A 20,093-nucleotide genomic window follows, 5' to 3' on the forward strand; every position below is an offset into this window, starting at 1 on the left:
GGTAAATATGTGGGGGTAGGGCCTGGGTGGGATTGTGGTCGGTGCAGACTCGATGGGCCGAATGGCCTCCTTCTGCACTGTAGGGTTTCTATGATAGAGGACTCTATCTAGGCCCAGTCCTCTGCCCTATCCCCGTAAATCCGTGCATTGATCATGGCCAAAGCACTTAATCTACACACCTTTGGACTGTGGGAAGAAACCGGAGCACCTGGAGGAAACCCACGCAGACATGGAGAGAAAGTGCAAACTCCACACAGACAGTGACCTGAGGCCGGATTCGAACATGGGTCGCTGGCGCTGTGAAGCAGCAGCGCTAACCACTGTGCCACCGTCCACTCTGATGAAATGGACCTTTTTACATTGACACCACAATGCACAGTTTTGAATTATGTTGACATTAGTTTGGAAGTGAATTGATGTCATTCCCTCGATGCACATTGGCTTGGGAATGGCATGAGATGTCACTTGGATTTCAGCTGAATGTTACTTTAGCCTGACTGCCACAGGTAGGTGCCTAACTGCATTAGAGACAGATTGAGAGAGGTTACACTTTATGACAATGGACTATCCCATGACGGAGAGGCCAAAAATAATTGTCACAAGTCACTCAATTCTGAGTGAGTCCTGTTTGACGGTGGCAGTGTAGTGATAGGAGAAATGAGATACAGTAGCCAGAGAACACTGCTGTAAGGTGTTGCCAAAATAACTAGAGATGATATGATATCTATGCAACGAGTCATTGTGACCTGGGTTGTACCTTCTGAAAGGACAGTGGAAGCAGATTCAATAGTAACATTCAAGAGGGGAATTGGATAAACACAATGAAGCGGGAAAGGGTATAAGTCTAAGAGGCAAAAAAAGGTGGCACAGTGGTTAGCACTGGTACCTCACAGCGCCAGTGTCCAGGGTTCAATTCCGATCTCAGATGACTGTCTGTGTGGAGATTGCACATTATCGAATCAATCATGGAATCATACAATGCAGAAAGAGGCCATTTGGCCCATCGGGTCTGCACCAACAACAATCCTACCCAAGTCCTATCCCCATAACCCCACATATTTACCCCGCTAATCCCTCTAACCTACACACTCCGGGAAACTGCGCCGCAATTTAACATGGCCAGTGCACCTAGCCCTGCACATCTTTGGACTGTGGAAGGAAACTGGAGCACCCGGAGGAAACCCACGCAGACATGGGGAGAACGTGCAGACTCCATACATACAGTGATCCAAGCCAGGAATCGAACCGGGGTCCCTGACGCTGTGAAGCAACAGTGCTAACCATTGTGCCACCGTGCCAACCACAGTCCGAAAGATGTGCTAGTTAGGTGCATTGGCCATGCTAATTTCTCCCTCAGTGTACCCAAACAGGCGCCGGAGTGTGGCGACTCGGGGATTTTCACAGTAAACTTCATTGCAGTGTTAATGTAAGCCTACTTGTGACAATAATAAATAAACTTTAAATTTCCTTGGAGTTAAAAATTACCAGACTAAATTTGGAGTCAATGTTTATAGAAATTAAAACGGAGCGATGATTATTTCACTGGATTGAAAAATGTCAGAAGCAGGGGGGTTTGAAATAATTTGGGTGGCACAGTGGTTGACACTGCTGCCTCACAGCACCAGGGACCCGGCTTGGGTCACTGTCTATGCGGAGTCTGCACGTTCTCCCCATGTCTGCGTGGGTTTCCTCTGGGTGCGATTTAGCATGGCCAACCCGCACATCTTTGGACTGGGGGAGGAAACCGGAATCGGAGGGGGCGTGCCGGGAAAATTCCGGCCTAAGTGTCAATTTAGCATGGCCAATCCACCTGACCTGCACATCTTTGGAGTGCGGTTTCCTCCCACACTCCAAAGATGTGCAGGTTAGGTGGATTGGCCATGCTAAATTGACACTTAGGCCGGAATTTTCCTGGCATGCCCGCCCCAATTCCGGGGGCGGGCGAGGCTCGGAGAAAGGCATTCTCCGTTGGGTTCGGGCGGGATCATCCGAAACGTGGGCGGACGTGCCAGTAAAATTCCGTCCTTGGTGTCGGGGGATTGGCGGGGTAAATAGGTGGCGTTATGGAAGTCGGGCCTGGGTGGGATTGTGGTTGGTGCAGCCTCGATGGGCCGAATGGCCTCCTTCTGTACTGCAGGGATGCTATGTGGAGCAGGGAATACATTCCATAATTAATTGGACAGAGAATTGTCAGTGTGTCGGCCGTTGCGGACCCCCCTATCCTTGCACCGACAGACTGTGATGTTTAAATGGGCCAAGTTAGCAGCAGTGTAGAGGGCAAATCATGTTTCGTCTGTGTCTGAACCAAAGCGTGACTCCAGAGAGGAGAAAAAAAAACTGTAGGTTTGGAAATAAAATGTATGAAGCTGTCCCGTCGCAATAACTTCCTTTTTTCCCTTTTTTTTAGGGAAAGAAATAGGGATCTATTTAGAAAGGGAGGGAGGGGGGTGGGGTGGGGGAACTTGCACATTTGATGGAAAATTGTCCAACTTTTTTAAAAACTTGATCAGAGATGTGAATGTTCAGGGATCCCGCAGATTTGATTGAGAGAGGAGGGGAAGGGGGCAGAGTTGGGAGGGAAGGGAAGGGGTGGTGTGTGTGTGGGGTGGGGGGAATTAAAACTTTTATCTCGCCCAGTCTGTGTGTGTGTGTGGTTAAATTAGAATTGGAACTGCTGCCAGCCTTCGGTGCTAGCCCCGGAAATAAGCCAAAAGGGAGAGTGCTCCGGCGCGAAGGTGGGTCGATAACTGGAATCGATAAAGCAATTTTTTTCCTCTCTCTCTCTTCCTTCTTTGAACCGACACAATAATGTGCGGGGCGGCGGATACCTTGGCGAGATGTCAGGTGCGGGGAGGCAGATGAGGCAGGCTGGAGAGGTCGGAGTGTCAGAGGCGAGTCAAGGGGACAAGTGGTGCCTGGTGGAAGGTTGGGGATATCACAGCCTCTCTCGACACTGGCAACTACACGGGGAACTTAGCAGCGACCTACCGCTGTCCAGAGACAAGGGGCTGCTGCTCAGGATGCCAGCTATCAAGAAGGAAAGGTCGGAGGGGGAGGTGGTCATCAGGGGGCTGCTGGAAGGTTTGCCCCCCGAGTACTTAGCCAACCTGCCAGCCCTCAGCTCCCCCCATCACCAGCCCTACCACCAGCCCCTCTTCGGGCGGCACCAGCGCACCTTCCTGGGGCTGGGCGAGACGAGGCGCCCAGAGGAGCTGATGCTACTGGAGCGCTTCTCCTCCTCCGTCCCCGACTTCCAGCCCGTCCTGGACAACGGCGAGCCCTGCATCGAGGTGGAGTGCGGCGAAAACAAGGCGCTGCTCTACATCCACAAGCTGTGTCAGGGCAGCAAGGGACCCTCCATCCGCTACAGGGGAGAATGGCTCACCCCGAACGAATTCCAGTTCGTCAGCGGCAGGGAGACTGCCAAGGACTGGAAACGAAGCATTCGACACAAAGGTAAGTGAGTGCATAAATAAATAGAAATAGAGATATACTGTATTACCAAAAAAACACCAGGATAAGAGAGAGGAGAGATTGTTGCATTTATCAGTGGAGGCAAACCTCATCCTTCACTTGGGGGCAACTCAACCTTTTTGCTTCAGAAAGTTCTATGCGTAAAAGTTGAAGCAACTAGACCCCAGTTTGGACAAATGGATTAGTAATTTTCCACCCTGGGAATGAACTAATCCAACCCAGAACAGTGGCTGCAAAGTGCAACTAAAAAGTGGCTGCAAATAGACATTAATTCCCCTCCCCTTGAATGAAATACTGGGAAATGTTGCTGCAGTATTTTGTTTTCCTCTTTTTTTTCTCTTTTGTTTGGGGTCTGTGAAAGAGAGAGAGAGAAAGGATAGGAGAGAGAGAGAGGGGGAGAGAGAAAGGATAGGATAGGAGAGAGAGAAAGGATAGGAGAGAGAGAGAGAGGGAGAGAGAAAGGATAGGAAAGGAGAGAGAGAAAGGATAGGAGAGAGAGAGAAAGGATAGGATAGGAGAGAGAGAGGGAAAGAATATGATAGAGAAAGGATAGGAGAGAGAGGGAAAGGATAGGATAGGAGAGAGAGATAGGATAGGAGAGAGAGAGGGGGAAAGAATATGATAGAGAAAGGATAGGAGAGACAGAGAGGGAAAGGATAGGATAGGAGAGAGAGAAAGGATAGAGGAGAGAGAGAGAAAGGATAGGGGAGAGAGAGAGAAAGGATAGGAGAGAGAGAGGGGGAAAGAATATGATAGAGAAAGGATAGGAGAGAGAGAGAGGGAAAGGATAGGATAGGAGAGAGAGAAAGGATAGAGGAGAGAGAGAGAAAGGATAGGGGAGAGAGAGAGAAAGGATAGGGGAGAGAGGGGGAAAGGGTAGGATAGGAGAGAGAGAAAGGATAGGGGAGAGAGAGAAAGGATAGGATAGGAGAGAGAGAAAGCCTCACCAGGAAGTGAGCTTACTGACCACAGTGATAGTTTGCCCCTCTCTCTCTTTCTCTCTGTATCCTACACTCAACTGACAGGATGCTCGCGGTTGGACAGATTTTTTTCTCTCTCTCTTAAAAATCCATTATTTTTCGGGGGGGGGGGGAGGGGGGGAACCTGCCCAGTTTCTGTCTGCTCGCCAATAATTTCAAAGTTGAAAGGAAGTCGGGAAGTGGGTAAGGCCAACTGTGAAACGCAGTGCTGATTCTGGCTGTGCTTAGGGGGAATAGATCAATGTGTATTGATCAGGGCAAAGCTTACAGACGGTGAGGGGTGTGGAGGGGAGGAGGGAGGGGGGCTTTGCTGTATCTCAGGAATGATCTGAAGATTGAGTGAGCCAGGAAGTGGTGAGCCCGGGCAAAGAATGCAATCAGATTGGACAGTGTGTGAGTTTATAACCCCATCACACAATATCCAGCCCTGATACTCTGAATCCATCAGTTGCCAAGGTGGTAAATATGGGGTTGGTATTTTTCTGTTTCTCTCTGAGTTGGGGAGGAGGGAGAGAGAGAGGGAGAGCGAGAGAGAAGGGAAGGTGGTGTATCCTGACTGATTTTAACCCAGCAAAGCGCTGAGCTGAGCAGCGGCGGGGGTTTGTCGCTAAGGTGCTCGTCCGCCCCGCGACCACCCAGGCTCGCTGCTCTGAGAGGGGTTTTGATCCTTGCGGGATTGACACTGGGCTAGGAATGTCCACGTGCCGCAGAGTCCCGATCCAGTTGCTGCCTGGCTGTGTTAGTGTTAGTCCCTCTGTCAGTCTGGGGCTCTGTCTGTCTGTGTCTCTCTGTCTGTCTCTATTTCAATCCGCGTCTCTCTGTGTTTGGCCACTTCTCTCTGTCTGTCTCACTCACTCTGTGTCTCTCTCTGTCCGTTTGTCTGTGGCTCTCTGTCTGTGTCTGGCCCCCTCTCTGCGTCTGTCTCTCTCAGCCTGTGGCTCTCTGTCTGTGTCTGGCCCCCTCTCTGTGTCTGTCTCTCTCAGCCTGTGTCTCTGCCGGTGTTAGCCTCTCTCCAGCAGTGCCTGGCTCCGGAACTCTTGCCTGGGGTAGTGTCGAGTGTCTGTTGCACTGTCTGGCTGTGGCAGTCCAGCAGTCTGGGGGCGGGGGGGCGGGTGGGGGTTGCTGGAAGTGTTAGTCCCCCTGGCACAGTCTGGCTCTGGGAGGATCTGCTTCTGGCAGTTTTGAGTGTGATTCTGGGCAGGATTTATTCTGTGTGCGTGTGTGACTGCGCTCTTCACAAACAACATTCATGCCAACGCCATTGTTACAAAGAGGAAAACTGCCGCACTCCCTCACAGTTAACGCCGCAATTATCCTGCTGGAGTAAAGATAAAAAGCAGCGGGAGGGGAAAGTGCGTTTACCGGTGTGTTGGTCCTTCAGTGGGACTGCGATTCGCTGGTAACTAATTCAGTGTCTTTCTAAAGGAAGAAAGGGTTTGAGAGAGGTGAACATTTCACACACACGCACAAGTTAACTCTGCACAACAGTGCAATCTCGTTTCGTTTTTAACAATTCCTTTTTTTTTGTGACGCAGGGAAAAGTTTGAAGACGCTTATGTCAAAAGGAGTTTTGCAGGTACATCCACCAATCTGTGACTGCCCTGGGTGTCGAATTTCGTCTCCAGTGGTAAGATTGTTGTTTTAACCCGCCCCCCCCCCCCCCACCCCAGAAATTTAACTCCCTTCGTGAATCAGTTGTGGATAATAAGAAATGTCATTCTAACCAGCCCCTGAATCCCAGGCTTCAATGCCCAGCCTTCAACCCAGGGGACAACACATTTCAGGCACTCTGCACAGTTTTAAACAGTCCAAGGATTGCACTGATTGTAGTTGCTTGCTTTCAATTATCTTATGCGGGAAGCACAAAGGGTTAAATGTTTCTGTCAGGGCCAAGTCGCCAATTTCAAACTTGGTTTGGGTTTTTTCCACCCCTCTCTCTCTCTCTTTAAAGCACCAGAGAATCTTGCAGTTGAAGCCCAGACAACTTGTAACTATTTCCATTGTGGGCGATCGGCAATCAATTCTGCGTCGCCCTGTCACCCTCTGTCTTGTCAGTTGCATTGCTTCATGATCACTTTCCATGGGGTGGTTTGTCAATTTCTTGTCCAGGTCCCAGGGTCGAGACCTGCGGCCTTTTTTTTCTTCAGACTAGGGAGGGGGGGCGGGGAGTGGTTTGGCAAATTCACAACAATAAGATCAGTACTTGTTTCCCCCTCTTCCTGGCCTTGTACTGAAGGTCAGACTGATGGCCTGCTTGACCCTAGATTCATTCATCTGACAGGACAAGGTGTCTTTTCTTCTTTTTGAGGTTTGGTTCCTGTGGGGAGAGTGCCCGATTTCAGATAACCGGTGGCTGTGTGTAAGATGTCAGTAAACCGAAATGGAAGAACAGGTTATTAAATCAGACTAATTATTTTGCACTTTGCGCACATGTTTGGTGCATTAATCGTTGAAGGGGAGTTTAAGTCAATGCTTTTATTCGATGAGTTGCTTACCTCTGAAAGCCGAGTCCTGATAATACCGCATAAAGTGGTTCAATAGTTTTTGCAAAGGTGACCTCCGCCTCCCACATTTGTTGGGTTTCGAACCCCGCTTTATCTGCATTACGCTGTGAAATATGGGTGGCATGGTGGCACAGTGGTTAGCACGGGGATAGGCCCTGTGTGGGATTGTTGTCGACGCAGGCTCGATGGGCCGAATGGCCTCCCTAGGGATTCTATGATTCTATGAACTATAGGGATTCTATGAAATGGAGGGGTTCTATGATGGTGGCACAGTGTTTAGCACTGCTGCTTCACACCGCCTGGGTTCGATTCCCGGCTTGGGCCACTTTTTTTTTGGGTTTGCACGTTCTCCCCTTGTCTGCGTGGGTTTCCTCCGGGTGCTCCAGTTTCCTCCCACAGTCCGAAAGATGTGCCGGTTAAGTGCATTGGCCATGCTAAATTCTCCCTCCGTGTACCCGAACAGGCGCCGGAGTGTGGCGACCAGGGGATTTTCACAGTAACTTCTTTGCCGTGTTAATGTAAGTCTACTTGTGACACTAATAAATAAATTTAAACTTAATATATGACGGAGCATCTTAAGTGGGTTCTGTATTGGCAAGTACGATATTTAGATTTTTTTTTCATGAATCATAATTCCGCTGGGAGTGTGGGAGGAGAGCACATTCCAGACAAGGCGATGGTTGCACGACAGAAGTGATGTCTCAGAGGCCAGTGCTAGTGGTTGGAACGTTTTAGTTTTTTTCTTTAAAAAAGTCAAGTTTAAAGAGACAGTTTCCTGATTGCAAGTCTGGAAAAGCTGGAAACACCTTCCCAAACTACACTTGACCACAGAGCACTCATCCTAATGTCTTTCCCAAATGAAAATGACATAAAGAAACTTTTCTATTTTGCAAACTGGAAAAATGGATTCATAAGGGTGCGTCCTTTCTCTAGACTATTGGGCAGTATGTAGGTGTGGTATTAAAATACTCTTCCATTGAATCCCTACAGTGCAGAAGAGGCCATTTGGCCCATCAAGACTGCACCGACAACAATCCCACCCAGACCCTAGCCCCATAACCCCACGTATTTGTTTATGTCTATTTATTTATTAGTCACAAGTAGGCTTACATTAACACTGCAATGAAGTTACTGTGAAAATCCTCTGCTGAATTTACCCTGCTAATCCTTCTGATGGTCCATATAGCGTGGCCAGTCAACCCAACCCACACATCTTTGGATTGTGGGAGGAAACCGGAGCACCGGGAAGAAACCCACGCAGACATGAGGAGAACGCGCAGACTCCGCACAGACAGTCACCCGAGGCCGGAATTGAACCCGTGTCCCTGGTGCTGTGAGGCAGCAGTGCTAACCACTGTGCCACGGTGCTGCCCCTTGTTAGTGGGATATGTAGATTACACAAGCATGCATTTAAAACCATACATATTGATAGTGAGACGGTCTCCTGTTTTGGGGCTGGTGGCTCAACCCACTTAACTTTTGGGCTTTTGGAATTTCCAATCTTATAACCACTGTTATATTCAGAGTGCACCCGAGACCATTTGGTACCAACATGGAAGTTCCAATATTGATACACTCCAATTGCAAACGAAAAGATCGTAACATTGAGATGGCTTGTAATTGTTTCTAATTGTTAAATGTTTATTAGTGCCTGTCAGATAACTGGAAGTAGATGAATTTAAAGAAATGGAATCATCATGTCTAAAAGCATTTTGAAGTTGATGGAGATAGGGTGAAGATTTGTTTTTTTTTTTGGCAGTCTTTAATATGCAGCCTTGTTAAATCTTGTTATCTGGTATTGTCATTGAATATGTTTCCACTGCATGTGATTTCCGATATTGAGAATGCAGCTTAGAATTGTACAGACCAGTTTTACATCACAGGAGTCTTAAGCAGGCATAGTGTGACCATGTCTAATTGAAGTGTCCATTCTTTTCTGGGAGTCTATATTAGAGCACTGAATTTTGTTCTCCAAAGGGGGCCACTCCAATCATAGAATCCTACAATGCAGAAGGAGGCCATTTGGCCCATTGAGTCTGCATCTATCCCCATAACCCCATGCATTTACCCTAGCCAGTCCCCCTGACACTAAGGAGCAATTTAGCATGGCCAATCCACCCTAAACAGCACATCTTTGGACTATGGGAGGGAAAGCAGAGCACCCGGAAGAAACCCACGCAGACACGGGGAGAACGTGCAAACTCCACACAGACAGTGACCCAAGCCGGGAAACCGAATCCGGGTCCCTGGCGCTGTGAGGCAGCAGTACTAACCACTGCGCCGCCCAATGTCACGACTATGTCTTAAGGGCCTTCTTTCTCTTTACCTTTATTCTCTCTCTGATTTTCCTCTGTTACACTTGTTTCCTTTGGTGTCTGTTTAGCTATCGTGTTTTTCTGTTAGCGGTGCTAACAGATCTTACTGTAACTACAAATAAAGGTACAAATCAGTCTAGCACTGTGACCACAGAGTGACTGCAATTCGGAGGAAGATTCTGGTAGTGACAATACTTGGCTTTAATCCAGTATCTGCAGTCAACATTCAAATACAAAGTGAGCGTTGTTAATTGTAATCCCTGTGACGATTATTCTAATGAACCTTTCTTTATGACTGTGAAGCACCGTTATGACATAGGAACAGGAACAGGCCATTCAGCACTTTAAGCCATTCGATTAGACCATGGCTGGTCGAGAACTCAACTCCAATTACCTACCTTAGCTCTATATCCCTTGATACTCTTACCTAACACATATAACACCAAGAATGTTGGTGTAAATCAACGAACATGAAAGGACAGGACTGTATGGGCAGGAAAAGATCATGTAAGCAAGTCATGTTTGTTCCATTTCCAGAAACCTTCTCCCATTCTGAATTGCTGAACTTTTGATATAGGAGACAAAAGATTTGTCTGCAATGTTTATTGTTGGATTTAATAGGCAGTAGGTAGTTTTATTGTTTTCCATCCAGATGTATTGCTATTGTACTATAAAACCATCAATAATGTTCTATATTGGTTGTTTGTGATGGATCTTAATCTTACAGGACAATCTCTAATGTTCATATAAAAGCCTAATGGGCTTCAAGTATCATCTCTTCCATGATGAGCAACTCTGAGGTCTGATTTCTGTCAACCATTTTAATGGTGACTTACAAAGTCCATTGTACATTGTTCTGAAGCACTGTGATGACCCATTGCTCATCTAGGGAGCCAGTCTTTTTATTCATGGGATGTGGATTTCGCTGGCTAAGCCAGCATTTATTGCCCATCTCTAATTGACCTTGAGAAGGTGATGGTGCGCTGCCTTTGCTGCTGTCCAGGTGCTTAGGAACACCCACAGTGCTGTTCGGGAGTGACTCAGTGACGATGAAGGAATGATGATATATTTCCAAGTCAGGATGGTGTGTACCTTGGAGGGGGGAACTTGCAGGTGGTGGTGTTTCCATGCATCTGCTGTCCTTGTCCTCCCAGATGGTAGAGGTTGCAGGTTAGGAAGGTGCTGTCAAAGGAGCCTTAGTGAGTTGCTGCAGTGCATCTTTTAGATGGTACACATGGCTGCCACTGTGTGTTGGTGACGGAGGGAATGAATATTTAAAATGGTTGATTGGGTACTAATTAAGTGGGCTGCTTTGTCCTGAAAAGTGTTGAGCTTCTTGAGTATTTTTGGAGCTGCACTCATCCAGGCAAGTGGAGAGTATTCCATCACACTCCTGACTCGTGCCTTGTAGATGGTGGACAGGCTTTGGGGGGGTCGGGAGATGAGTTATTCACTACAGGATTTCTAGCCTTTGACCTGTCCTGATAACCACAGTATTTATGTGGCTGGTCCAGTTCAGTTTCTGGTCAATAGTAACCCCCAGGTTGTTGATTCAGCGATGGTAATGATATTGAATGTTGAGGGACAATGATTAGATTGTCTCTTGTTGGAGATGGTCATTGCCCGGCATTTGTGTGACGTGACTGTTACTTGCCACTTATCAGTCCAAGCCTGAATATTGTCCAGGTGTTGCTGCATTTGGACATGGACTGCTTCAGTATCTGAGGAGTTGTGAATAATGCTGAACATTGTGCAATCATCCACAAACATCCTAATGGAGGGAAAGTTGTCAAAAGTTTGTCGAATCATTGTCAAATGTTTGCAGTTTCAGAGATTTTCAACCATAACTGTTGGAGGTGAGGAACAGAAGGAGTAAAGGGCAACTGTATCCAAAGGCATTTTATTTCACACAAGTTATGCATTTTTAAAATCTGTTTAATTTTGTTAATAATTGGAGAATATTCGGATATGTAATATGTCAACGTCAATGCCATATCTGTTAATAATCTTCAGAAATAATCATTTTACTTGCCAAATCTCATGTTTAAAAAGTCAGAGTCATAGAGGTTTACAGCATGGAAACAGGCCCTTCGGCCCAACTTGTCCATGCCGCCCTTTTTTGTTAAACACTAAGATAGTCCTAATTGCCCATGTTTGGCCCATATCCCTCTATACCCATCTTACCCATGTAATTGTCTAAATGCTTTTTAAAAGACAAAATTGTACCCCCCCCCCCCCCCCCCCCCCACCCCACCCCCTACTACTACCTCTGGCAGCTTGTTCCAGACACTCACCACCCTCTGTGTGAACAAATTGCCCCTCTGGACCCTTTTGTATCTCTCCCCCTCACCGTAAACCTATGCCTCTAGTTTTAGACTCCCCTACTTTGGTGAAAGATATTGGCTATCTTGCTGATCCATGCCCCTTATTATTTTATAGGTCTCTATAAGATCACCCCTCAGCCTCCTACGCTCCAGAGAAAAAAGTCCCAGTCTATCCAGCCTCTCCTTATAACTCAAACCATCAAGTCCCAGTAGCATTCTAGTAAATCTTTTCTGCACTCTTTCTAGTTTAATAATATCCTTTCTATAATAGGGTGACTAGAACTGTACACAGTATTCCAAGTGTGGCCTTACCAATGTCTTGTACAACTTCAACAAGACGTCCCAACTCCTGTATTCAGTGTTCTGACCAATGAAACCAAGCATGCTGAATGCCTTCTTCACCACTCTGTCCAACTGCGACTCCACTTTCGAGGAACTATGAACCTGTACCCCTAGATCTCTAACTCTCCCCAACTGAGTAGGTCCTGCCCTGGTAGGATCTACCAAAATGCAAAAATACCAAAGTGATGACCAATGCGGTTCATTTGACTGGCCTCAATGATTTGACGTATCTACCCAAGAGCATGTACAATTGGATATTAGGTAGTTTGGACAGGCAATACCCTCTATAGATTTTTCCTCACTCAAATACAAAGCCCCACCTCAGCCCCAATGTTCAGCAGGCTATTACTGGTATTCCTATGAATGTATTTGGCAAATCAAAAATGTGATTGCCAAAATATTGAACTGCGGTAGATCAACAGTTTATCACATAGAATCCTACAGTGCGGAAGGAGACCATTTGGCCCCTCGGGTCTGCACCGGCCACAATCCCATCCAGGCCCTATCCCCATAGCTAGTCCCCCTGACACTAAGGATCAATTTAGCATGGCCAATCCACCTAACCCGCACATCTTTGGACTGTGGGAGGAAACCAGAGCACTCAGAGGAAACACACGCAGACACGGGGAGAACGTGTAAACTCCACACAGTCACCCAAGCTGGGAATCGAACCCGGGTCCCTGGTGCTGTGAGGCAGTAATGCTAACCGCTGTGCCACCGTGCCGCCCTACATCTCTCACTTGGTGAAGTGCCCACAATTTCCCAGCTAGCCAAGGCAAGTTGTTAGCAGGAAATTATAGCAAGTTACCAGCAGTGGAGTGTTTGGAAATGAGTAATCAATTAGGCTTAAAACGAACTATTGTTTTAATTCCCATCATTGGGTTGCTGCATTCATGAACCCAAACACCATAAAAGGTGCTGAAGCGTCCAATTAGAAAACAATTATAGTTCTAAAAACAAATCGTTGAAATAACCTAAACGTAGATTCGAAAGGAAGAACAGAGCTGGGATTGTATACATTTTTAAGCAACATTTATATTTGTGAGCTGGGTGATACTGGAGGTGACACCTTTATGCGTAAACCAGTGTTCCTCTGATAGTCCGAGTTAACGATGGGTCCCACCAGACAGCTCAGTGAGATTTTCAAATAGGACATCAGAGTTAAAAATGGAAATGTTTTCTGTGCGTATTCACAATGCCTACGCGTTATGTACGGACATGACATATTGCGTGAGCAAACTCAACTCAAGTGGCCATTCCGTGCAACCTGGGGACCCATCGGGTGATAATATTCCGGTTTATGGCAGCAATCAGCAAAGTTAATGAGAAAGCAGCGCTACCTCAGAGTAAAACAAAAGTTGAAAACAAGGATTCCTAACCACTGTAGGTGGTGTTGTCAGATGCTCTAATTAAGCCGCAGTGGACAGTTTTGTGCAGTTTGAAAGTTGAATGGGCTAATGTCATAAATGTATATCCTATAATACCAGAAAGTAGTTCCTGTCTTTGATGCCTTTATGAATTGGTTTCCTCCCCTTTTCTGCTTGCATGGTTTGCATCTGTCTTGCTTTGGTGCAGAGTCAATATTTCAGAAATAGAAGAATTTGATTTATTCTTATTATTTTCTATGCAGTAATTGACTTAATGGGTGGGATCCACCCCCCCGGCCCGGCCCTCCCGGGTGGCCTGCTAATGGCCAGTGATGGGACCTTCAGGTCCCGCCACTGTCAACAGGGTTTCCCGTTGTTCGCACCCTCCACTGCCGGGCAACCTGCGGCAAGGGTGTGGCCGTCGGCAGGACTGGAAAATGCCTCTGTGGGAACAGCTGGAAAATCCCACACAATATTCCTGTCCAATTTGATGGTTACACACTTAACCTTTTGTTCCAGTTAGTCACCCATTGGACATATAGCTGGTTACATTCCACGACTAATGCGCGCCACAGGGGCTGGGGCGGCACAGTGGTCATCACTGCTGTCTCACAGCGCCAAGGACCCGAGTTCAATTCCGGCCTTGGGTCACTGTCAGTGTGGATTTGCACATTTTCCTGTGCCTGCGTGGGTTTCCTCCAGGTGCTCCATTTCCTCCCACACTCAAAAGATGTGCAGCTTAGGTGGATTGGTCATGCTAAATTGCCCCTTAGTGCCCAAAGATATGTAGGTTGGGTGGATTAGCCATGGTAAATTGTTTTTTGGTGTCCAAAGATGTGCAGGTTAGGGGAATTAGTGTGGTAAATACATGGGTTGCAGGGATAGGGTGAGGGTTGACTTGGTTGGAATGCTCTGCCGGAGAGTTGTTGCAGACTTGATGGGCCGAATGGCCTCCTTCTGCACTATAGGGGTTCTATGATCCTGGTAATAACATTTTGGTTAAGTTAGTTAAGTTTCCTTTGATGTTTTGCTTTAGTTGTAATGTCCCACCAAGGGTTGGCAACACCTCTTGTCATGAGTTACAAGTTAAGGGGATCGCAGCTCTTCAACCAGGTGTAGAAATCCAGTGTTCTGCTCAGTTACCATCCTGCAGCGCAATCGAATGGAACAAAATATCATTATGATCAACGTTCAAGTCAAAATCTTGACAGTAGCTGTTCCGGCTATGGTAAAGCGATGGCGTGGTAACTGGAAAAGCCTTCGTGCATTGGCATGAGTTGTTATGGTTCAGGCTTATTCCGAACACTTTTATTGCTGGGAACACGAGTAAAAATAAACCGTTGCAATTCGGCTGGGTCTCCGATGAATCAAAACCTACACTTTATGCAGATCGTGAATGGCGTAAATGCCACAGGAATGACAATCAAAGATTAATTATGATATAAAACATAGGAGACCGCATGCGGCGCCCAGAACAGTGTCCCAGTTTCTGTGAAACTTGCTAAGTACCACGCCGGGAGATCACTGTGTTCAGGCCACAACTGACAACGAGATTTTCACAAGTTGGAATCTGGAATTCTCAATCCTCCGAGAAAGGTCCTGTCAAACTGGAGCTGTTGTGGCTGAAAATATTAGCCCCTTGTTAGGCAAGGACATCAAGAGGAACAGAGCTAAGGCAAGTAAATGGAGTCGAGGGGCGGAATTCTCCCAAAATAGTTCTAAGTGTCAAGTTCGCGGGAAAAGTGGAGTAATTCACGCTGTTTTTTTTCAGTGGGAGTTCACATTAGAATCTCCCACACTCTGTGCAGAGGCCACCAGCATGAATATCATTAGATTTCAGAGGGCGGAGAATATTCCCGCCTGGGAGGCTGAAACCAGCGCGCTGAGGGAGCCACTGTGCATGCGCTGTGGCCCCGAACTGTCAGCCTCCTGTTTGCTGGCCAGCCTGGGACCCCCACAGTGCTGCCCCCGTAACCCCCCCAAGGCCAGATCGCGCCCCCCTCCCCCCCCAGCCGTCCCATCCTGTCCAGGACCTCCCCGATCTCCAGTCCCCATTCCACAGTTTCCACCACCCCCCCCCCCGCCCCACCCCCAGCAGTTCTGACTCCCCCCCCCAGCCCACCCCGATTCCAGCCCCCCCCCCAAGTGACGATCCCCTCTCCCCACCCCGCAGTGCAGCCTGCCCCGATCGCTGGCCTCCCTCCTGTCCCAACCGATCCCAATGGCAGAGTGGCAGCGGGCCCCCATCCCCACCGATTGACCCCCTTGTTCCCGCCCCCATAGGCCCCACCCCCTTGGTACTACCCCATGCCTGATGGGCTGTGCCCCCAGGGCATGGGCAACTTGCTCCTTGGGCACTGCCAGGGTGCCCATGCCCTGGGGCACCAACCCCCTGCCATCCAACCTCCTGGGGGGCCCCGATTGCTCCCCCCTTCACTCCATGGGGTGGTCCTGATAGTTCCCTGAAAGTGGGGACCTACCGTAAACCCCGCTGGAGTGAAATACTCTGGTGGGGGGGGGAGGGGGGGGGGGGAAGAGGCTAGCAGGCCCGGAGTATTCAGTCCCAGGCCCACTAATTACATTAAAAAAACAGATTTAAAATATATTAAAATGACTTGCCTGGTCTTCCTGCCGGTTCCCAGTATGGATCTGACGGAGCCAAGAATCTGATACTGGGAGACGCATGCGTGGCAGGATACGGCATGTGCGATTGCCACACAAGCCCGACCGCAAAATTCTCCCACCCCACTGCACTTGAAAATTAGCGCGGCGGGGTGGGAGAATCGCCCCTGAGATCATAGAATCCCTACAGTGCAAGAGGAGGCCATTCGGCCCATCGAGTCTGCACTAACTCTCTGGATAGTCAGAGGCTTTTTCCCAGGGTGAAAGTGTCAATTACAAGGGGGCACAGGTTAAAGATGAGAGATGTGCGGGGGAAATTGTTCACGCAGAGAGTGGTGGGTGCCGGGAACGCGCTGCCAGAGGAGGTGGTGGAAGCAGGCACATTAGCAACATTTAAGAGGCATCTGGATGGGTCCATGAATAGAGGGATAGGGACCGAGTAAGGGCAGAAGGTTTTTTTTTAGCTTAGTTAGGGCATCATGATCAGCACGGGCTTGGAGGGCCGAAGGGCCTGTTTCTTTCTTTGTTCCCCAGCCAGGCCTGTTCTTCCATCCCATCCCCTCAAACCGCGTGCGATGGCTAATCCAGCTACCCTACACATCCTTGGATACCAAGAGGCAGTTTAGCATGGCCAATCCTCCTAACCTGCATATCTTTGGTCTGTGGGAGGAAACTGGAGCACCCGGAGGAAACCCACGCGGACACGGGGAGAACGTGCAGACTCCGCACAGTCACCCAAGGCTGGAATCGAACCTAGGTCCCTGGCGCTGTGAGGCAGCAGTGCTAACCCACTGTGCCACCGTGCTACCCCTATCACTACTACCTATGAAAGGGTTAGCAGGCTCGAGGGGCTGAATGGCCCACTCTTCCACTCTCCAGCTGACGGGGCCTGCGTTTATTTTCCAATTTTCCCTTTGATCTCCGAGCTATTAACATTTCAAACAAAAAAGTAATGTTGCAATAAGCTTGACGAATGAATATCTGAGTGTACCTCACACCGCACCCTCTCAAAGGGGGAAGGAGAAGTTTATGTGCATCAGAAGCCGCATTTTCATTTAAAATTTGTTCTGTCTCTTTAAAGTCTTTTTTTTATAAAAGAACAGATGTTCTGTATTTGGCGCAACAGTCGTTAGGTCTGTTTGGTGGTGGGCTGTGGTTTGCAGTCGAGGTGGGGGTGGGGGATCTCTCTGTCGAGGGCAGAGTGTCAAGATGTGTAGGCGGGCCCCACCAGGGAGAGCTGTCGTGTTTTAACAATGAGTGAAAAGGCAATTTTAAATTTAGACACAGTTAATTTTAGTACCGGGGAATTTTGTTGTGTCCCCCCTCACCCCACCCCCCTCTCTGAATTTCAGGATTCAGTGGGGAAGGGAAGGAAACTCATGTGTGCGCGCCTGCCCCTTTTAAGGCTTAGCTGGTGGTTCAGAGTTACTGGTACTTCAGGGGAGAGGCGAGACGCTTTTTATTTTCGCTGCTCCTCCGCACAGGAAACCAGTGGTCAGAGCTTCCCAGGGCGCCGCCGTCTGCACTGGGGTGGCTGGTCAGCTGTGTGGCGCATTCCTTATCGCTAAATCGGCAGTAAACTTATCCCTCTCTCTTTCACACACATGAAGATAAGTCAGAATTGAGACTTGAGTGCGCAGAAAGAAAAAGAGCTTTGTTTGTAAAAGGCCAGACTTGTGTGTGTGTATCTGTGTGTGTGTGTGTATATCTGTGTGTGTATCTGTGTGTGTGTGTGTATATCTGTGTGTGTGTATCTGTGTGTGTGTATCTGTGTGTGTGTGTGTATCTGTGTGTGTGTGTATATCTGTGTGTGTATCTGTGTGTGTGTGTATCTGTGTGTGTGCGTGTATCTGTGTGTGTGTATCTGTGTGTGTGTATCTGTGTGTGTGTGTGTATCTGTGTGTGTGTGTGCGTATCTGTGTGTGTGTGTGTGTATCTGTGCGTGTGGCGGGAGGGGGGGTGAAAGATGTTCCCTTTTTTGTTCCCTCTCCACGCTGTTTCACCCACACTCCAGTTTTGTGTTCAGGTGAACCGGTGGATTAATCAATAAAAACCCATTTTAACAAACGGTGGTGAGAAGGCGTGCATGGCAAGGGTATCTTGGACACAATCAGTGTCCAGGGGCAACCTCTTGTCGCATCCAAGGATATTTTAAAGGGGAAAAAAACTATCCTAATTATTTCCTCTGGTCATGTTGTGGAGTTGCCGGCGTTGGACTGGGGTGGGCACAGTAAGAAGTCTCACAACACCAGGTTAAAGTCCAACAGGTTTATCTGGTAGCACGAGCTTTTGGACTCACCTGATGAAGGGGCAACGCTCCGAAAGCTCGTGCTACCAAATAAACCTATTGGACTTTAACCTGGTGTTGTGAGACTACTTAAGAACATAAGACCATAAGAAATAGGAGCAGGAGTAGGCCATCTAGCCCCTCGAGCCTGCCCCGCCATTCAGTAAAATCATGGCTGATCTGAAGTGGATCAGTTCCACTTACCCGCCTGATCCCCATAACCCCTAATTCCCTTACCGATCAGGAATCCATCTATCCGTGATTTAAACATATTCAACGAGGTAGCCTCCACCACTTCAGTGGGCAGAGAATTCCAGAGATTCACCACCCTCTGAGAGAAGGAGTTCCTCCTCAACTCTGTCCTAAACTGACCCCCCTTTATTTTGAGGCTGTGCCCTCTAGTTCTAGCTTCCTTTCTAAGTGGAAAGAATCTCTCCACCTCTACCCTATCCAGCCCCTTCATTATCTTATAGGTCTCTATAAGATCCCCCCTCAGCCTTCTAAATTCCAACGAGTACAACCCAGTCTGCTCAGTCTCTCCTCATAATCAACACCCCTCATCTCTGGTATCAACCTGGTGAACCTTCTCTGCACTCCCTCCAAGGCCAATATATCCTTCCGCAAATAAGGGGACCAATACTGCACACAGTATTACTGTGTTCTCTCTGGGTTAGGGAGCAAAGCAAACCCCCAAATTATGTTGCATTTAATTAGAGCGACGCATTGGAGCTCATGTAAATAATAAAATTAATTTGCCTTTTTAATTTCTTGCATTGGCTCAGAATTGCTTTTCTGTTTGTGTGAGGGGTGAGAATGAACGTCGCAGTTTTAAAACATAGTTATTCTGAGGGTAAGCTTGAAAGCCACGCGTCGTTGCCCCTGGATTTCGATGTTGACATTGTACACAAGCCGAATTCCCCGGAGAAATACGCTTCCTCTCCGCTGGAGTTATGTTTTTTTCCTTTTAAAAAAAAACCCTGGAGGTTGGCGGAAATTACTCTCCGTTTGGGGTTTTAAATAATGGGCTCCGAGTTCCAGCTGTTAGACTTTGCTTCGTACATTTGAACAGACCCAACAGGGAGGGGAACACCATCAAATAAGCCCAATAATTGACATAAACCATAAATAAAAAGGCAGTCTTTCCCCCCCCCCCTAAAGCTTGTTGTACAGTTTCATGTTTGTTGTTCAGTTTTATAGTTCATAGAATCGTTTTTAAAAGAAATGTATTTATTAGTGTCACAAGTAGGCTTACATTAACACTGCAATGAAGTTACTGTGAAAACCCCCTAGTCGCCACACTCCGGCGTCTGTTCGGGTACACTGAGGGAGAATTTAGCACCTAACCAGCATGTATTTCGGACTGTGAGAGGAAACCGGAGCACCCGGAGGAAACCCACGCAGACATGGGAAGAATGTGCAGACTCCGCACAGACAGAGACCCAAGCCGGGAATCGAACCCGGGTCCCCGGCGCTGTGAGGCAGCAGTGCTAACCACTGTGCCACCGTGCGAATCATAGAACCCTTCCATTTCATAGAATCCCTATAGTTCATAGAATCCCTAAGGAGGCCATTCGGCCCATCAGGCCTGCACTGACAACAATCCTCGTAGGCTTTATCCCCATAACCCCACATATTTACCCTGCTAATCCCCTTGACACTAATGGGGCAATTTAGCATGGCCAATCCTTCTAAACCGCACATTTTTGGAGTGTGGGAGGAAACCAGAGCACCCGGAGGAAACCCACGCAGACACGGGGAGAATGTGCAGACTTCACACAGACCTGAGGCCGGAATTGAAGCCGGGTCCCTGGTGCTGTGAGGCAGCAGTGCTAACCACTGTGCCACAATACCCAGTCAGCAGCAATTGGGCGATGTTCT

General features: G+C 48.0%; 1 protein-coding gene across 7 annotated transcripts in view; it reads left to right on the top strand.

Moving 5' to 3' along the window:
- Positions 1-2,712: 2,712 nt before the first annotated feature.
- samd11 (sterile alpha motif domain containing 11) overlaps positions 2,713-20,093 on the top strand; it is a 328,960-nt gene continuing 311,579 nt past the window's right edge. The window contains exons 1-2 of one of the 7 annotated variants that reach the window (XM_078238728.1): positions 2,713-3,456; positions 5,990-6,081. In XM_078238728.1, the coding sequence (XP_078094854.1) occupies positions 2,838-3,456; positions 5,990-6,081 (711 nt within the window). In that variant the 5' untranslated portion in view covers positions 2,713-2,837. Of the gene's footprint in view, positions 3,457-5,616; positions 5,900-5,989; positions 6,082-20,093 lie in introns of those variants that run through there. The other 6 variants (XM_078238729.1, XM_078238731.1, XM_078238730.1 and 3 more) reach the window with 6 other exon arrangements.

The sequence above is a fragment of the Mustelus asterias genome, chromosome 22 (assembly GCF_964213995.1).
Source record: "Mustelus asterias chromosome 22, sMusAst1.hap1.1, whole genome shotgun sequence".
Lineage (NCBI taxonomy): Eukaryota > Metazoa > Chordata > Chondrichthyes > Carcharhiniformes > Triakidae > Mustelus > Mustelus asterias.